This window comes from Malania oleifera, chromosome 10 (genome assembly GCF_029873635.1).
Source record: "Malania oleifera isolate guangnan ecotype guangnan chromosome 10, ASM2987363v1, whole genome shotgun sequence".
NCBI classification, from domain to species: Eukaryota; Viridiplantae; Streptophyta; class Magnoliopsida; order Santalales; family Ximeniaceae; genus Malania; species Malania oleifera.
Genome location: NC_080426.1, coordinates 43807022 through 43825066, shown reverse-complemented (window position 1 = coordinate 43825066; position 18045 = coordinate 43807022). Strand labels below are relative to the sequence as shown.

The following is an 18045-nucleotide window of genomic DNA, read 5'->3' as shown; positions in this document are numbered from 1 at the left end:
CTTTTCCGTAATTTATTTTCTACACGTGTATGTTATTTTATGAATGTCGTGCATGATTTAATTTCCACATATTATTTGTGCGTTTGGGTTTATGTGTATATAGAATGACCCTAGGTTGTGAAATACTGCTATTAGATTAGCCAAACTTAGGAATAAATTTTAAATACCCAATTCACCCCCCCCCCCTCTCTTGGGAATACACCAAGGCTAACAACTATTCTAATGATGGAGGATCTAGGCTTGGTGTTATGTCCGGATAGTACATCTTTCTAGGTTATAAGAAAGGTGGATGCAAGTTAGGTGATCCTGTGGCAAACAAAGGGATGATCGAGGACATAATTTTTGTTGTTAAAGTTATAGGGCAGCGTACTCAGGTAAAGGAAGTGAAACCAAATGCCAAAAAACTGCAGCAGCAGCATCAATCATGTTATTCAGGTGGAGTTAGGGACTCAAGGCAGAAATGTGGGGGAGTTCCATCTCGGGTCAACAGTATCATGATATGAATGGGCATATGATGCAGGTGGAGCAACAGACTCAGGGCAAAGTTGACATTGGTCATATTGTAAGGAGTTTCAGCTTAGGAGACCAGTAGGATCACGATGGGCTCATGTGCACTATCAGACCACCATTTGGGTATAAATTGGTGAGGCTTCTAGTTGGGAAGAGGGTGATAGTGATGTATGAAGTCATGTATCTATTGTGTGTGAATAACATGTTATTGACTAGAAAGGCTTTGACTAAAACTGATCAGTTGGGAACTTTGTTGAAAGTTTTTTACATGAATGTGATAGGTATGACTAAGATGGGTCTTGGTTTATTGATTTGCATGGACAGTGTTGCAAAGAGATTAGTGTTATCTCAGGGTGGCTTTGTGGATGGAATCGCAGGGAGACTTTGTTTTTCGTCTCAGGGAGGTTCCTTGGAGAATCGTTGTGAAATGTCTACCGTTCGATACCCAAGGATGGGCCATAATGTCCGGGATATGTCAAAGATCCTCCATAATTATGTAATGGAGTGTTTTAGCAGGCAACAGAGTGGACCGTCAGTTGTTAGTTTTGTTAAGGACTATGCAAGGGGCTTTCGTTGTAATGCCTCGAACCCTTAAACCCGGGTCTGGCGCGTTATACTTGATAAAATCTCTGATAATCCATAATTCATTATATACGCAACGGAAAACATAAACATAATCTCCATATAATATAAAAATCATAATCAATAATACCAGAGTTTACTACCCCTATATAACATCCTTACTATCCATCCAACACATGCATTACCATAAATACATATCTCTCCACACATTTTAGTATTTTCACAACCATTTATTTCTCAATAGCCTTAAAACATAAAGACATAAAACATAAATATTTACATTCCCCAAAGTATTATTAGTATATACCCTTTCTTTTAATACTTCTAAAAAAGTCTAAAAACCCTCGAGCTCTTTAAGCCCAACTCGAGGATGTCCTAAAAAAGAAATAAATTTATATTCGAGTGAGACACATCTCAGTAAAGGAAGAAACAATATATTAAAACAGTGTGTGGCTAACATGAGTTTATAAATATCATTTTAGTAACATTTGCAAAACATTATCATAAACACCGAAATCATTTTCTGAACCTAATCAATTACATGTAAAGATTTAACCCACGAGATTACTCAAGATAGGGGTGATTACCCACCCATACAAGTAGCACCCCTCTGCTCTGATACATTTCGCAACCCAAGGGTCGCTATTGAAGCATATCAGGGCACTCACCTTACTCAGTAAGCCTTCAAGTATTAGATTAATCTTGTATTCACACAGTTCAAGCAAAAGTTTACTGACGAAGGCTCCCAAGAATAGGAAAATCTACCTGCCCATACAAGTAGGTTCCCTTTGCTCTAGTATATTATATAACTACTGCTACATCTGAAGTTACTAACGCACTCGCCTTTCTTAGCAAGCCCTTAGGCGAAGAGTACGCCTCACCCAATCGTAACATGTTCTACAAGCATAGATACTTCTAGTATCATAATACATTGTTCTTTTTGTCATTACTTAATCATTCACATATGTTCATGTTCATAACTTTAACATTCGATTTCATTTTACTTTAAGTGACTCTTTCCCATTTTACATTGTTTTCATTTCACATTTCATTTTTGTTTCATTCATTTCCATTTTCATTTCATTTCATTACATACCCAGCATCTTTCAACTATTTTACCCAGCATCTTTCAAGTGTCATACATTTACCCAACATTTTCAACTGTTACTCATTTACCCAATATCTTTCAATTGTTTTACCCGACATTTTTCAACTGTTTTACCCAATATTTTTCAGCTGTTTACATGGTTGCATTAACACACACAAGCAACATAGTCTATATCATGTTTTATTTACAATGCATTACTTATTTAACCTGTATCTCATACATTTAACATATATTTGCACAAAATCTCATGTCACACAGTTTAGCAATAAAATTCATACATTGCCTGTAAAATACGCCAACCAACATTTAACGTTTATATACCGAAAATACCTTTTATTCCTTACATAATTACCTTGAAAATATTTTTCCACTTTCATCAGTTCATTTTCACATATACATATCTAATAAATAGTCCTAAACTCGAAAAAAATTATAATTTAAACAGTTGGCATTTTAAACTCATATCAAAATATATACACGCACATATAACACAAATTATTTTTCATTAAATTCATAGAAATTTTGATTTAATATATATTTTTTCCCTGACCTGGTTTCTTGAACTACGCCAAGAGGGACCCCGAAAAATACCTGTGGCGCTCACCCGGACCCTAAATCAAAAATCCTAATTCTATTAAATTAATCCTAGATAAAATATTATTTTAATATCTTTTAGGCCCATAAATTCTAAATAAATAATTATACCCTTAAATGTAGTCAAATTACCAAATTTCTCAAATCTCACTTTCGCTTTAGAGTGGAGCCTAGAAAACCCCAATTGAAACTTTACTTATGTCAAAATAACGACGATCACAACTCGGACCCCATGGTGGTACCTGATCGTCAATTCAACAGCAGATTTAATAAGAAATTGAAAAATTAGGAGAAAGTTGTCTTACCCCAAAAATGGTGCTTACGCTGCTCCCACGACAAATTCGCTCCAGTAGAAATGTCGGTGGCGGAGTTAGGAATCCAACGGCACCTTCCATTTCCCGATCGATCGAATATCTGTCAAGAAATAAGGGAAGAAAGAGAGGCGGAGACGGAGAGTGGACGACGAGAGAAAGGAGAGAGAAGGTGAGGTGCCTGTTTCAGGAAGTTGGAAGCTTCCTGAAGATGCTTTCATTTTTATTTTATTTTTTTCTTTTTTACTTACTTTAACTTAACCTATATATATATATATCTTTATTCCAAATTTTTTTTTACTATTCTTTATTTATTTATTTACTAATATTTAATTAATTAATAATTACTATTTTTTTTTTCATACTATTTTTTTTATTTGTTTATTTAATACATTAATTTAATAATATTTAACTAATTAATTGATTAATAATTTTAATTTATTAATTAATTTTTTTAAAAAAAAATTTCGGGTTATTACATTGGTGATATAAGACTTGTAGCAACTTTTGTATTTACTATTATGAGAAGGTCTTATTGGAAGCCTAGGGCGAAGTCTTCGAGTGCTGAATCTATAGTTATATCAGGGTTGATGGTAGAAGTTGAAGCTGCCATCGCGAAGTTCAAGTGGCATTGCTTGTACTTGGTGCTTGTCTCCAAGTAATAGAGGGAGACGATCCCAACCAAGCGTTCCAAGTTCAAGGTGGAGCAATTAGTCATGTTTTTCTTGGATTCTCCTAAGGGGCGTATAATCGCCAAGGTGGAGATTGTTATATTTGTGTGTGACTCTTCTATTTAGTGGGTTCATAAACAAAGGAAGAAAAACATGTGAGAAAAGTCTTCTTGTGTTGACAGCAGAAGACTCATCGACGAGTGCCTTGTGCTCGTTGACGAGTAGATACCAAGAGCCTGAAAATTTCAGAGTTAAAGACTCGTCGACAAGAGGATAGACTCGTCGATGAGTGGGCTTCTTGGACTCGTCGATGAATCCCCTGTTCTCGTCAATGAGTGTTCCTGGGCTGCGAGAAGTTATTTGAATTTTGAATTTGAACAGTGTGACGGTTGGGGATTCGGAGGGAAACCTCTAAGGGCTTGTTATATATGTTCTTCTGGGCATATTTTGACATGTAAGAGAGTAAGAGAGGAGTGAGAGAAGAAGAGAAGATCATTGAGTGTGTATCTTTGATTTTCATAGTAAAATCTCTTACCGATTGCTCCTGTGGATGTAGGTTTTGTCAAACCTCGTAATTCTTGGTTTCGTTGCTCTTATCTTTACTCTTTTTATATTGCTATGGTTGTGGAATGATTTTGTATTCACTATTTGATATTGTTGCAAGTATGTCTCTGCGATTCTTTATACAATATTTATTCCGCTACACATTGTTGGAAGAGACCCTTATTTCACAACATAGTGGTTATGACAACTCCTTTTGTTTGTTTTTTTTTTTTTTTTGCAACAGCTTCAACAACATCTCTTCCAACCTCCTAAGCATTAACTTGGTTAACAACTACAATTGATACATCTCCATGAAGTAGTTTAAGGGCATAAAAATACTGCTATTCAAGATGTATGAACAACCTAAAACTTGAGGTGCCTGATGAGATTGCAAGCGAGTGCATAGTTTTGGACAGACTTCAATTAAGTTTTATGAACTTTTCTTAATTCATTTACTTAATAATTATTGGTCTCACTTCAAACTAGAAAGGTTATAATAGCCTTTTGGCGATTATTGTTAGTGGACTAAGCCCTTTAAATAGTTAAAGATAGTTATATATTAATAAAACTTAGTAGAGTATTGTGCAATTGACTTTTTAGTGTATAAAGGAATTTTATTCATTTCAACCTTTAATATATGCTAATAGTGAAAATATATTTATTTACTATGTACAAGGATGACACTCGTAGAATTGATTCATGAATGTTATAAAAGGAATATTGAAAGTAAGTGTGATTTTTTTATTTTATTTTAAAAAGTAAGAAATATTTATAAAGGACAGCTCCCTCATATAAGATTTGAAACCCAATAATCAGAAGACGTTATATTAATGTTTAAACCTACTAAAATGATGCGAGACACATGTTATTAAAATCCATACTGAATCATATATGGGCAAAGACAAAAGACACTTACATGCTTAGTTTGGCAAAGAAAATTATTGACATCTCTAAAACCTGAAATTTTTCATAAACTTGTCTTAAGATTTAGAAAAACTAAACTAAGCTAAACTAAACCACTCCTCAAATTTTAAAAACCTCATAGATCTATTGTGACATTTTATTCTCGAGATATTATAGCCCCTTTATGGGCTTGTCATTTTACAACTATAAGAAAAATTTAAATTTTTTTGCCAAATTTTAGAGAGTTCGATCTAATTTTTGAAATCTTGAAAGAGATTTATATCTTTTTGCAAATTTAAAAGAGTTCAATCAAATTTTTAAACCTCAAAGGTACATATATTTTTTATGAACCTTTTGTCCAAGTAAATATAATACTACGATTCAATTTGATTCACAAAATATTTATTCTTAAAAATATAATAATTTAGTGTCCAAAAATAAGGTATCATCACCATAAAACAAATAATAATGAAAAAATTTATTAGTACAAAATAGAAATGAACAAAGAAAGATGACTCTAATTTCATTTGAAAATATATATTCCTACTACATTCCATATGCCAAATTTTACACAAAAACCTCTTTCTTTTTCAAAACAATTACATTCTTATACATTTTTTATTACATTCCAAACCCCATTCCATCCAATTCATAGGACATTTGAGCCCCATTTGAAACTTCAAAAATATTAGGAAAAGAAAAAAATATATAAATTAACAAATTCACATTTTCATATTTGATTATTAAGAAAGATAAAAAAGAAAATTTTAAAAAATATCAAATCAAAAAACAAAATTTAGTTCTACATATTATTAATATTTATTTTTAAAATTTTTCAATCATATTTAAAATAAACTTTCATTTTTAGTAGTATTTAATGTAAAAAAAATACAATAAAAAACAATTTTATTTTTTATTTTTCTTTCTTTTCTTTTGTTCAAGCCAAATCTTGGATCCAAAAGAGCCCTTTGAGAAGCAAATGCAACCTAACCTAATATGTCTCAGTGGTTTTCCCTCTTGTATCTAGGCTTGCTAGATGGGGTGCTGCTATTGGTTGCTTTTCTTGGGCTTCTTTCTTGCTGAAACTCCAAAGTAGTAGAATATTCTTTTATTATCCTCTAGATCAAACATTTTGGTGCATAATCAAGGTATCAACAACCATCATTCCAGAATATTTATTTTGTATTTGGTACAACTCTGAGTCTTTTGTCATTTTTGAAGTTTACATGAGAGAGAGAGAGAGAGAGAGAGAGAGAGAGAGAGAGAGAGAGAGAGAGAGAGAGAGAGAGATAACAAAATGAACTTCAGCACAGATTACATTGATTATTGCAAAATGCCACCATACTCAAAACCACACTAGCTATACAAAGTCAGTTGACCTACAGGGTATATGCTATGGTTGATCCTTTGCACTGTTGGAACCCGCTTGCCCATCTTGGCTTCCTTGAGGTTTTTCCTCAGATCCAAAGATGAACCCTTTCACGGTATGTTCCATAGTCTGTATTGCCTTCTTAATCTGCCATTGCAATTTAATGCCCATAAGAACTCAAGAAAGGGCATCAACCAAAAATCAAGAGTGCGGAGAGATTGAACTATGCTCAAGACTGGTTGGTAGTAAAGCAAACAAGTGCAGACGGCTTAAAAAGCAGTTAGAAAAAACCCACATTGCTGAATTTCTCTAATGGAAGCTCGAACTTCCAAGAAGTCTTCTACGCTCATTAGAAATCAAGAAAGGACATTAACTGAAGTTCACTGAAATCCACAGGATCAAAATGAGTAGTACAGCAAATGAAGCAGCTACAAATAAACCTATATTGCGTTTAGGACGATGGATTTTGAGCCTTAAATTTGGATTTAGATAGATTTGGACTAAATTCAATACAATTTTATATTACATCTTATCCAAATCAACAACAGTCCACTGGGATTACTTGAGGGAGAAAATTTCGGATGTAAGACAATATTCTGCAATTTGGCTTAAATGAAAGCCAGTTTTTTGGAATGGACTCTTGACCCTTGATGGGCTGCTTGCCTGGGGAACAGCTAACTCTGCTTCTTGCCTGTTTTGTCATCATTTTATTGAAGAAAGAAGTCATTTGCTTTTTGCCTGTGAACTTACTGGGGGCATTTATCAGATGTTTTGTGCTGCTCTTAATTTCCCCAGACCCCACATATATGGGAGCTTTACCGGGATCTCTCCCCCCCCCCCCCCTCCTCTTCCATTTATCAGAAGGTTACTGCTGCTCTTAATTCCCTACAATCTTTTCTAGCTGGGATGAGAAGATTCTCTGGCTTTTCCTCTTTGGGTAATAATCCTTCAGCTGTCATTAGCAACTTAGCTTGGGCTACCTTTATCACCATGTTTGAAAAGGTAGAAATGTGGCTTTGCTCATAAACTCTTCTTTTGTTCCTGAAGCTGTTTTTCATTTTATTCTTTTTATGTAAGGGTAGATGCCCTGCTATTAGGATATCAGGAACTTCTTTGAAACTGACGAGTCTTCATCAGTATATTCTTTGTTATTGTATTTTCCGCTTGAGCTAATATATTCTTTCTTACCTTCGAAGATTAACAAAAAAAAAACCTTCAGGGTCAGTTTAGTTGTGGAAAACAATTTTCATTTCCAGATTTCACTTTTCCAAATAATTACAAAGATTCCACCTTATTTTCCAATTCTTCAACACTTGTGTAGGAAAGGTGAAAAGCTATAAAAAGATGTTTTCCAACTTTTCGGTACAAATGATGAAAAACAGGAACACAGTGTTGCATTTTGTAATTCTGTAAAACTGGAAAAAGAAAATAACACTATTTTCCATAACTAAACAGACCCTTAACTCTTCTAAGGTTTAATGCTTGAATCCTATCCCATATCCCTATCATCCCTAGCATAAAATGGTAACCTAAGAAGGTCCCATAAATGACAGCTACTGTTTCCCAGGGAATTGCATAGACAGATAGTTCACAGTGAAGTCACTACCATCTGATGAAATCCCTCGGCAAAATCACTTACCAAATGTCACATTGTTACAAACATGAAAAACCACACAAACCTTGATATCTGATCTCTGTTCATGCTCTATTATTGTCTCCAGAATCCATTTATCCATCTATTTAAGATTCTAAATATTTCATTTGTGCATCTAAAACTAATATCTAACAATTTTTCATATACATTGCTACTGATGTAATAGTCAAAAGAAATTCTTTGGAAGGCTGATTTTAATCCCTGACGAGGATTAGAAAGTTTGGGATGCCGGGAAGGAGGATCTACAAGAAGAAAAGAGGCCCCCTCCTCTCTCTCTTGTACCACAAGAGAGCAGTGGATTTTACTGAGCAAGTTCAACTAACATGCAAATAAATTAAACCAGACAAAGTGTAAAATGCAAAAACTAAAAAACAATGGAGTTTGCAGAGAAGTTCAACTAATGTGAAAATATATTAGACCCTGACAGGTAAGCCACATAATTAAATGAAAACTAAACTGCCACTAGCAATTTTCTCAATCTCAATATTTGAAGGCCCTTGTATGAGAATATACCCGATAAGAAGGTGAAACCTACAAGAGTAAGGGAGATAACATGTTTGAAAATATGCATGCACACACACACAGACACACATACACATGGTGGCACAGAAACAAACCTCTACCCAATAATCCAAAACACTAATACACACACACACACACACAGAGGTACAGAAACAAAGTATTTACCCAATAATCCAAAACACTCATGTACTCCTCATAGGGTAGCCCCATGGTAAGGGTGAGCACTAGGGCAAGCAGCAACTCAGATTGGATACCTTGGGTTTGATCCGGATTTCTTGGGTTTGATCACTCGTGGGATCAAGCCCATATTTAAGTGGACAAGTGTGCAGGGGATTGCACTAGGTGTCCCGGAAGTTTCCAGATAATTTTTGGCTGGACCTCTCCATATAGAAAAAAAAAATCCAAAATATTAAAAGGTTAACACAGTAAATGAGATGTAAAATCAAATTCAAGACAACCCACAGCTGAAACTACAAAATAGATTCTGAATAATCAATCTCTCCCTATTGCCAAACCACTATATCCCAGAGCAAGAGCAGCCCAGAGTGCAAGGCTCCCACCAAAGTGGGGTCTAGGGAGGATCAGCTGTACATAGTCTTAGTCCCCCATTTAGAGAGATGAGAAACACTAATCAGCAAATAATAGAAATGTATTTGGCTGAGATTAGTAATTTCAGGACCATAGTTGGTAATTGGCACGAATGAGCAAATAATAAACAGCAGTAGTTGCAACTATTAGGTGACTACTTGACCTAAGAGCTTAAGCTTTAAGTTGTAGGCCAACAATGTAGACCAAGCCTTAGGATTCACCCCTCACATGTGGCACGGTAGCATGTGGAGAAGCAACAAACAATGAGCTATGAATAACAATCATTTAGGGAATGATAACATTTAACTTGGGTTAGTTTAACAAACAGAAGGTAAACAGGCAACAAGAATTGAACTGAGGACGTATTGGTTACCATGGCCCTAATACCATGTTGCATCACCAATTAGCCTAAAAGCTTAAATTGTTAGATATGGGCCAACAATGTCTATCAAGCCATGTCAACCATCATTCAATTCTTCTCACAAGCTTGCTGGGTTTCAAATTTGCACTTATTGCTCATTGCAAAGAGCAAAGATATAATTTTACATCAAAGAAAGAAAAAAGGCAAGATGCAAGAGTTGGACAGAGATGTCAACCGAAGGGATACACACAATGCTAGCACAACTCACAATGCCGTGCATTTTAAGATTCAAAATCATTCGCCTATATTTTGCATATATATAGAATAACCACTCACATTTTGTCATGTCACATAAATAGGGCCCCTAACTATCAGTCTGATGATTCCTTGAATGTGCAAAGATATTATGATTTTCAAAGATTTCAATTACTTCAAGCTATGATAGTATTTTCAGTGGCTATCCCAAGGGGCAAGCACCACCTGCTCACATGAGAATACAAAAAGGGCTATCTCGACGTTCAAATGATACTATTCTATTGTAGTGTGAACCCCACCCTCAGGGTCGACAAAAGAAATGTTTAATTTGCATTTTTGTTTTGAAAACTGCCCTGAAAAAGGGAAGTATGGATTTAGGGATCCTTTTTGAAAAGTGAAAAGAAATTTTTTATTTTTTATTTTTTGTTGAAAAATTAGGGCTCAAAAATTGGGATTCTTTTCCAAGCATGCTAGGGCTAATGACAGGTCACCATCCTCAAATAAAAGAGGCTCAGTGATAATAAACCTAGAAACTCAATTCATGAAGAATCATCACTTCTAGGACCAAGGTAATGAAAATTAAGTGGCATGAACCCCAATCATAAGCCACTACCTCTAATAATCAACAAAGGGAATCCTTCCTAATTAAGCTATGGACCATTATCTTGAGATCATCCAAGTTGATTGAAACCATGATCAAGAGCATCATCCCTTACCAACATTATTTTTGCTAATCATATCCAAATTAAGAATGGAGTCTCCATCTTATCATTAGTTTAAAGGGAAAATAAGCAAAACCACTTTATGACTCCAATGATTGGAAATGAAAAGCCCATTGAGCACCTCAATTTGCCCTTCTGATCTTCTTTATGGCAAATTGTTGTTCCTTTTACACAAAAATAAGCAAAAGCACTCGAGCTATGAATTAAAACATAACATCATTCACCTAAACAAGCATCAATGCCTATCATAAAGTTTCCCCAATTCAAATTATGCCGCCATAAACTTAATTCTTAAAATACAACAAATAAAATGCATACCTTTCAACAAACAGCACCTTGAACCATGGTATGATGCCTAACGACCTAAGCCTACATGGAGGTTTAAGTTTGAAAACCATGGGAGCCCTACCCACATATATGAAGAATAAAACTAAAATAATAATTAAGAAAACAAATATGAATGCAATGGCAATGGATTTGCACTCGGGATGAAATTTCAAGTTGCGTGGTTATCCCTTTGTAAATAGGAAATAAAACCCTCAGTAGTTCGAAAATCTCTATGAAAAGGAAATCAAATCCTACAACAAACACATCAAAACAATTACATGCCCATTTATTTGAAACAAAGTGTAGAGGGGTTTTTGGAGAGGGCTTTGAAAAGACAACCAGGCATCTCCTTGGAAGCTCAAGCATGGGAGGGAGCACATGAACAAGTTCTAGTAACCAAAAGCCTAGGATCTATGCCTTGTTCTGACGAAGTAAAAAAGTAAAAAAGAATTGTAGAGGCAAGTACTTTGATAAACTTATGCAAATTAAGGAGGCAAGCTTTTAAAAATTTTTTTAAAAGCTATAAATAGTCACATAACATGTGATAGTCAATAAGGAACAATTACATAATTGACAATAAAATGGTAATTTCAAGCATTTACACTTAAGTGTCAATAAATTATCACCAAAATACACAAAATAGAGTTGGCAAAACTTTGCATGGGGGATGAAACCCTTAGTTGCATTTGCTTACCCCATGTTGAACAAGGCACCCAAGCGGTTCTCACCCAATAAATAAGATCACCAAATCAAACAAGAAACAAATCATAAACATGCATTGAGCAAAGTAACAACATCCCCAAGTATATTAGTACTTATACCACTCAATATTTATCTCGATCAAACATATGCAATTCACAGTTATAACATCATGAAGAATACCAAAATAAACTTCTATAATTGGATAAATCAACCTTTAGGATCTTATAGATATTCTTATACCTCTAATTGGACAAATAACCCTAAGAAACTTGAAGATATCTCTCCTTTCTTCTTTGCACCAGAGTTCCAATAGATCTTCAATCTTTAATAGTTTAATTGATCTCATTCTCCACGCTAAATGGCAAGAGCTCTAAATGATAAAGGAAGCAACCTAGGTTCCCATCCAGCTTATAGATAAACAAGAGTTCTATGATTATATTTTTTTTTTTCTTGGTGCCCAAGTGGACAATTCAAAGGTCTAAGTTAACCCTAAGAGAATGAATCGATCAAACATACTGTGCATTTCACAAAGAAGTGTTCTCATAAGAGAGAAAATGTGGGGAAAATGCATGAAAAGAACGAATAAGAAAATTGGCGACAAATCTAAAAGCAAAAGGCCAATAGTAATTGAAATGCTCAACTGAGATAAAAAAAGCTCTATCCTAATCATTATTGACGCCAACATCAAATGACCATGGTATTCCACTCTTAAAGACAATATCTTCTATTCTATATAGCCATTCAAGTGTTTCCTGACCATCAAAGCAATTTCTTTGAATGATCCTACTATCATTTTAACATTTATTGGCAAGAGAAAACATCCCTATTAACTTCTCTTCCATCATTTTCCCCAGCTTTGCTTCCCCTACTTAAATTCATCTTTGTCCTATACCTTTCTAATCTTACCCCTCATCCTCTTAAGCCAGTATAGTCTTATGAAAATGTTGTTTCTTGATTGTCCGCCTTCCATTCATTGGGCACAACTAATCTTATAGCCATTTTGTAAAATTTATATTCACAGCGATAAATGCACAAAATCCAAGAAGTACTCCTCTAACCAATTTTGATTCCATGGTAACCAAGGGTGAGCAAGAAAAACAAAACCAGAAAAAAAAAAATGGGATCATTTTAATTATTATTTTTTTTTGGTTTCATCCACAATTTCCATTTTTTTCAGTTACTAGTTCAATTTCAATTTGGCCCATCCAGTAAACATGATTAACCTTACCAAACCAAATTGATACATTATAAATATATACAAGACATATTACATAAATATATATTATGTATTTAAAATATGTATTATGCAGGAGGTTGTTCCATTAGCCTTTTTTTTTCCTTAAACTTGTAGGGGAGCTCACTTAGGTGCTTTAGGGAGAATCCCATCCAGCTCTGTCCAACGTCGAAAGATGGACAAGGAATCCACCCCTCATCCTTCTATAAAACCCAATTTTCTTAATCAACTAATAACATCCATCATGGAACTTCTTCCTCAAGTTCCAAAATTAAACCTATTATATTTGAGCAACACTCCATGATCCAAGGGTTGTTCTTTAACTTCATATACTCTCCTATATCAAGAAACCATCCATATAATATAAGGTGATTTCCTCATATTTAAAGGCCTCCGTGGTTCTAAGGACTCCCAAGAACTCTTTCCATTGTATGTAAATAATGGCTAATTTGAGCATAGGAGAGGTTCCTGGAACTCTGGGCCTCCCAAGCATTTTTAAATTTTTTTTATCACAGGGTGGGCCGGTGGATAATCATGACAGTTAGATTCAGGATTAGAATTCAGCTTGGCTCAGTTGGTAAGAGTGTCAGTCATAATTGCAGAGGCCAAAGAGATGCGTTCAATATTTTCTACAAACAATAAAGACTCTACGATCGCATTTTGATTCTTGTAAGACTATGAGCTTATAAGTTATAACAGCACAAACACTTTACCCAGACACCACAAAGAATATCAAAAAGGGGGAAAATCATTTCGGCGATGAACAGAATGACACAGAAAAATATGTAAAACCCGCAATACTGCAATTGAGATATAATCTGAGGAAATTAAAAAAATGTCAACATGTACAGAAATCAAACTAAGGTAAAGAAACTCCTATACTAGGAACTGCGGGAACTTAGATTGCGAAAAAAGGGTTTAAAAAAAGATCCAACTTAATGCTCAAACAAGTGAAAGAACATGACGACGGTGGAAGAAACACAGATTATAGAGAGAGAAACAACAAATTAGAGAAAGCACAGAAGGGGAACTTCAAAATAAGTTCAAAATAAGAAATAAAAATGTGGATTGAAAAAAAAAAAAACATCAACAAAGGGAAAGATAGAATAAAAGCTTACTGGGTCGAGAACATTGGGCTCGGGACCATAGTCAGCGGTGAGAAGAAAGTAAGAAGCAGTAACGGTGGCCACCATGGTTGTTCTTCTCACAAGCTTCTCCGTTTTTTGGTTCATCGTGATCAATTTGTTCAGGCTCATCAAACGGAACGGACTTTCAAAGGGCTTTAGTTTACAGAGTGTTTTTTTTCCCATTTTAATATTTTTTAATAAAAATTATTTAAATGAATTTTTTTTCCAAATTAATGCAACTCAAAACACGTTATATTAAACATAAAATGTTGGATGAATGAGTTTTTTTCAATTAAAAAATGATGTGATCAATTTAAAAAATTGGACAAAGTAGTAGTTTTTGGCCTAAAAAATGCTACTTGGTTCAACATTTTTTACATGCCACATGTACGTATTTTTATATATATATATATTTTTTTAATTTAATATATGAGCAACCGTCCTCAAGATGAAAGCAGTCCAATTCAGTTCGATTATGGGGCAAATTGAACATCAAATTGAAAAATGTAGTTTTTACTTTAATTAAACCAAAACTGAAATTGAACTAAATGCGCTATTCCTGAGAAAACTAAATATTGGGTGATTTGGTTATGATTTCTTCGTTTATAATTGAAATTTTAATATACAATGATTTATTTGTAGAAAAGTTGTTGAGAGAATCTTTAGTAAATCAATCAAAAGTAGGAGGAGGTGAGACTATGTTTGATTGTGATTTTCTTTTTTGCTTCCAAAAAGAGTCATCAATTCAATTATGTTAACAACAATAATACTATTGGTCTAAAAAGTCTAGTAGATGTGTATGAAAGTGGAAGCAAGCTAGAGCTTGAGCTAAAGATGAAGAAGAAGAAGACCTTGATGCAGCAAGGCGGCTACGGCACAACCCACTCAGTGAGGCGAGCATAAAGAAGAAGAAGACGACAATGAAGACCTTGAGGTATTGAGGTGGCTATGGTTCAACTGATAATGGTTCACAACATATGGTTTGTGACATGTGCTGGTGGTAACTTGAGGGAGTTGGAGAGGAGGTGATCGAGTGTTGCGATGGGTTTAGAGGTAGAAGCAAACGATAGATTGCACCCGCCACTCACACTAAAAAAATCCTAAATCTCAATTCAAATTCTAGAAATAGAAGTCAAATCCCAAAACGCTAATGCTGTTTTTTTTTAAAAAAAAAAAAATTATATTGGGATTCATATTCTAGTGTGTTGGGGCCGGGAGTTCGGTTACGCGAGGGGAAGGTACGAGCACCCCCTACGCGCCCGTTCTTATGAACGGTACCTAATTAATTTAAAATTATCCCTAAGTTAATCTAATAATTCTTTAAATTACTCATTTTTATGAACTTATAAACATATGTAAAAAATAAATAAATAAATAAATAAATAGAATAATAAATAAATAAAGATAATATATACATATATATATTCCCTCAGAGCTTAGGGTACGTGATGCCCGAAGGCTCATACCCCCGCAATAAAATCATAGGAATTGGAATATCGAGAAAATATCTTATAAAAAAATAAGTATAATGATATAGAAATAAAAAATATAATATAAATTACTTAAAGAAAATAAATACGGCAATTATGAAGAACGCTCATCATGATAATGATAATAATACCTAACTTAAATATATGTACATAACGTAATAGTAATAATAACACGTACCTTAGCATATGTATATATATGTATGATAATAATAATAATTATAATAATAATAAATAACTTGTACCCTGATTTATGGTAATAATAACACGTATCTCAAATAATATATATATATACATACACTAACAATAATAATAACACCTACTTTAACATATATATACTTACACAAAAAAGATAATAATAATAATAACACGCAGTGGGATATACAATAATGACACAATTCCAAATATATATGTATATAATGATAAAGATAATAGTTATAGCAATAATAATATTAATAATAAAAAGGTATATCTTAATAATACAATACTTGTCTTAATAGTAACATACAATTAATAATAACATATACAATATGGAAATAATTAAAGAAACAAATCAATCCTACAATTAAAATGTAAACTATACAATATGGAAACAAATCAATTCTAAAATTAGTATGTAATTACACAATTATGAGTATGACAACAAAATATGAAATTATGGAAACAATCAATTCTAAAATCAATATGTAGATATGCAAGGATAAATATGGGAACAAATAAGCTTTAACATTAGTAAGCAATAATATAAAATGATAAAGGTGGGAGCAATAATAAAATAATGATCAAGAATACCCTAAATAATTACACAATCAAATAAGATAAATATATTACCCATTAAATGTCACAATATCAATAAATAAATAAAAACCCAAAATAATTATACAAGCAAATAAGGTGAACATATTACCCATTAAATATTACAATAAAAACAAAGAACCGAAAATAAGCATGTAAGCCAATAAGATGAATATATTACACATTGAATATTATAATGACAAAAAAATAAACCCTAAAACACTAACATATTACATATTGAAATTAACAATAATGTTAAAAACCCTAAATATAATACAAGCAAATAGAACGACTATTACATATCAAATGTTACAAAATCAACAAAGAAGTCATGAATAAATGTACAAACCAACTAAATACATTGCACTTAAAATATTATAATATTAACACAACAAAAACCATAAATAAATATTCAAGACAATAATTGCATTTCAAATATTAACAATAAAACATAATAAAATACAGACCTATTACTAAAAATATTACAACATTAAAACAAATAAATAACATTACAACACAAAAAAAGTAAAAATATATATAAAACAAATATGCAACATAATAATAATAATAGGCATACACATAAATCATGTATATAACAATAATACTAATAAAATACAGATAACAGTAACAATATAATCAATATAAAATATATGTGTACCTACTTGCCTATATACATATATATATATATATATATATATATATATATTAACACTAATCCATAAAGCAATTGTGTATATCTGTGAGTGAGGGTGGTCTGTGTGTGCACAGTGTGCGTGAGTGTGTGCAGAGATCAGGGAAACTTACCAGAGGGCGGAGCAGGGAGCGGATATTGTGGCTGTGGCCGTGGGGAGAGGACGGCCGCGGTGGTCGCTGGAGACGTCGTTTGAAGGGCTGGTTGCTGGAGGTTGGTGACGAACGGAGAGGCGACAGCGAGTGGCGAGATGCGACGGCGTCTGAGCGGCGACGACGAAGAGAACTCTTCCGACGTCTGTGGTGGTTGACTGTTGTTGCTGGCAGAGAAGCGAGAGCTGCTGTGGCGGTGACAACTGCTGCAAGCTTGGCCGCCGGAATTGCAGAGGAGCGGCGAGTGGTGTATGGGTCGTGTGGGGTTGTGGGCGCGAGGCTTGGGGGAAAGAGATGAGATGTGGGGGAGTTGCTGCTGCTGGTGGTTCGGATGGATGGGGGAAGATGGTGGTGTGAGGTGGCCGGAGGTCGCTACTATTGCAGCGGTTTGAAACAGCGGAAGAGAGGAAGGAGGCTGCTAGGTTTTTTTTTTTTTTTTGGTCTTTCTTTTTGGCTGTGCGCCCGGCTGTGTTTGTAGCGCCCCCGGCTCCCCCCTTTTATAAAATCTCAACCCTAAAAATTCCTTCTTCTCCTTTCCTTTTTCATTTTTATTCCCTTCATATTTTATGGTAATAATATATATAATAGTAATGACAAAAATAACTAATAATAATAATAATAATACAGAAAATAATAATAATAATAATAATAATAATAATAATAAGATAAATAAATAATAGTAATAATAATAATGATAATAAAGATACTAAAAATAATAGTGACAATAAAATAATAACAATAATAATAATAATAATAATAATAATAATAACCGAAATAAATAATAACAATAATAATAGTAATAACAAAGATAAATAAATAAATAAAATAATAATAATA

The 18045-nt window shown here is 33.7% G+C and overlaps 1 protein-coding gene across 1 annotated transcript; it reads right to left on the bottom strand.

Annotated features, from left to right (window-relative positions):
- Positions 1 to 6386: 6386 nt before the first annotated feature.
- On the bottom strand, positions 6387 to 14306 carry LOC131166190 (uncharacterized). The gene is made up of 2 exons (XM_058124525.1): positions 14075 to 14306; positions 6387 to 6738 (listed from the first exon to the last, which is right to left on the bottom strand). Exons 1-2 carry the CDS (start codon positions 14264 to 14266, stop codon positions 6616 to 6618), a joined length of 315 nt encoding a protein of 104 aa, XP_057980508.1. The 5' UTR covers positions 14267 to 14306; the 3' UTR covers positions 6387 to 6615.
- Between the last annotated feature and the right edge of the window lie 3739 nt (positions 14307 to 18045).

Excerpts from the sequence above, each read along its gene's own strand:
- LOC131166190 (XM_058124525.1), bottom strand. The coding sequence starts at position 14,266 with ATGGGAAAAAAAACACTCTGTAAACTAAAGCCCTTTGAAAGTCCGTTC. Across the intron at positions 6,739-14,074 it reads AGCCCAATGTTCTCGACCCA|ATTAAGAAGGCAATACAGAC; the intron begins GTAAGCTTTTAT and ends TTGCAATGGCAG.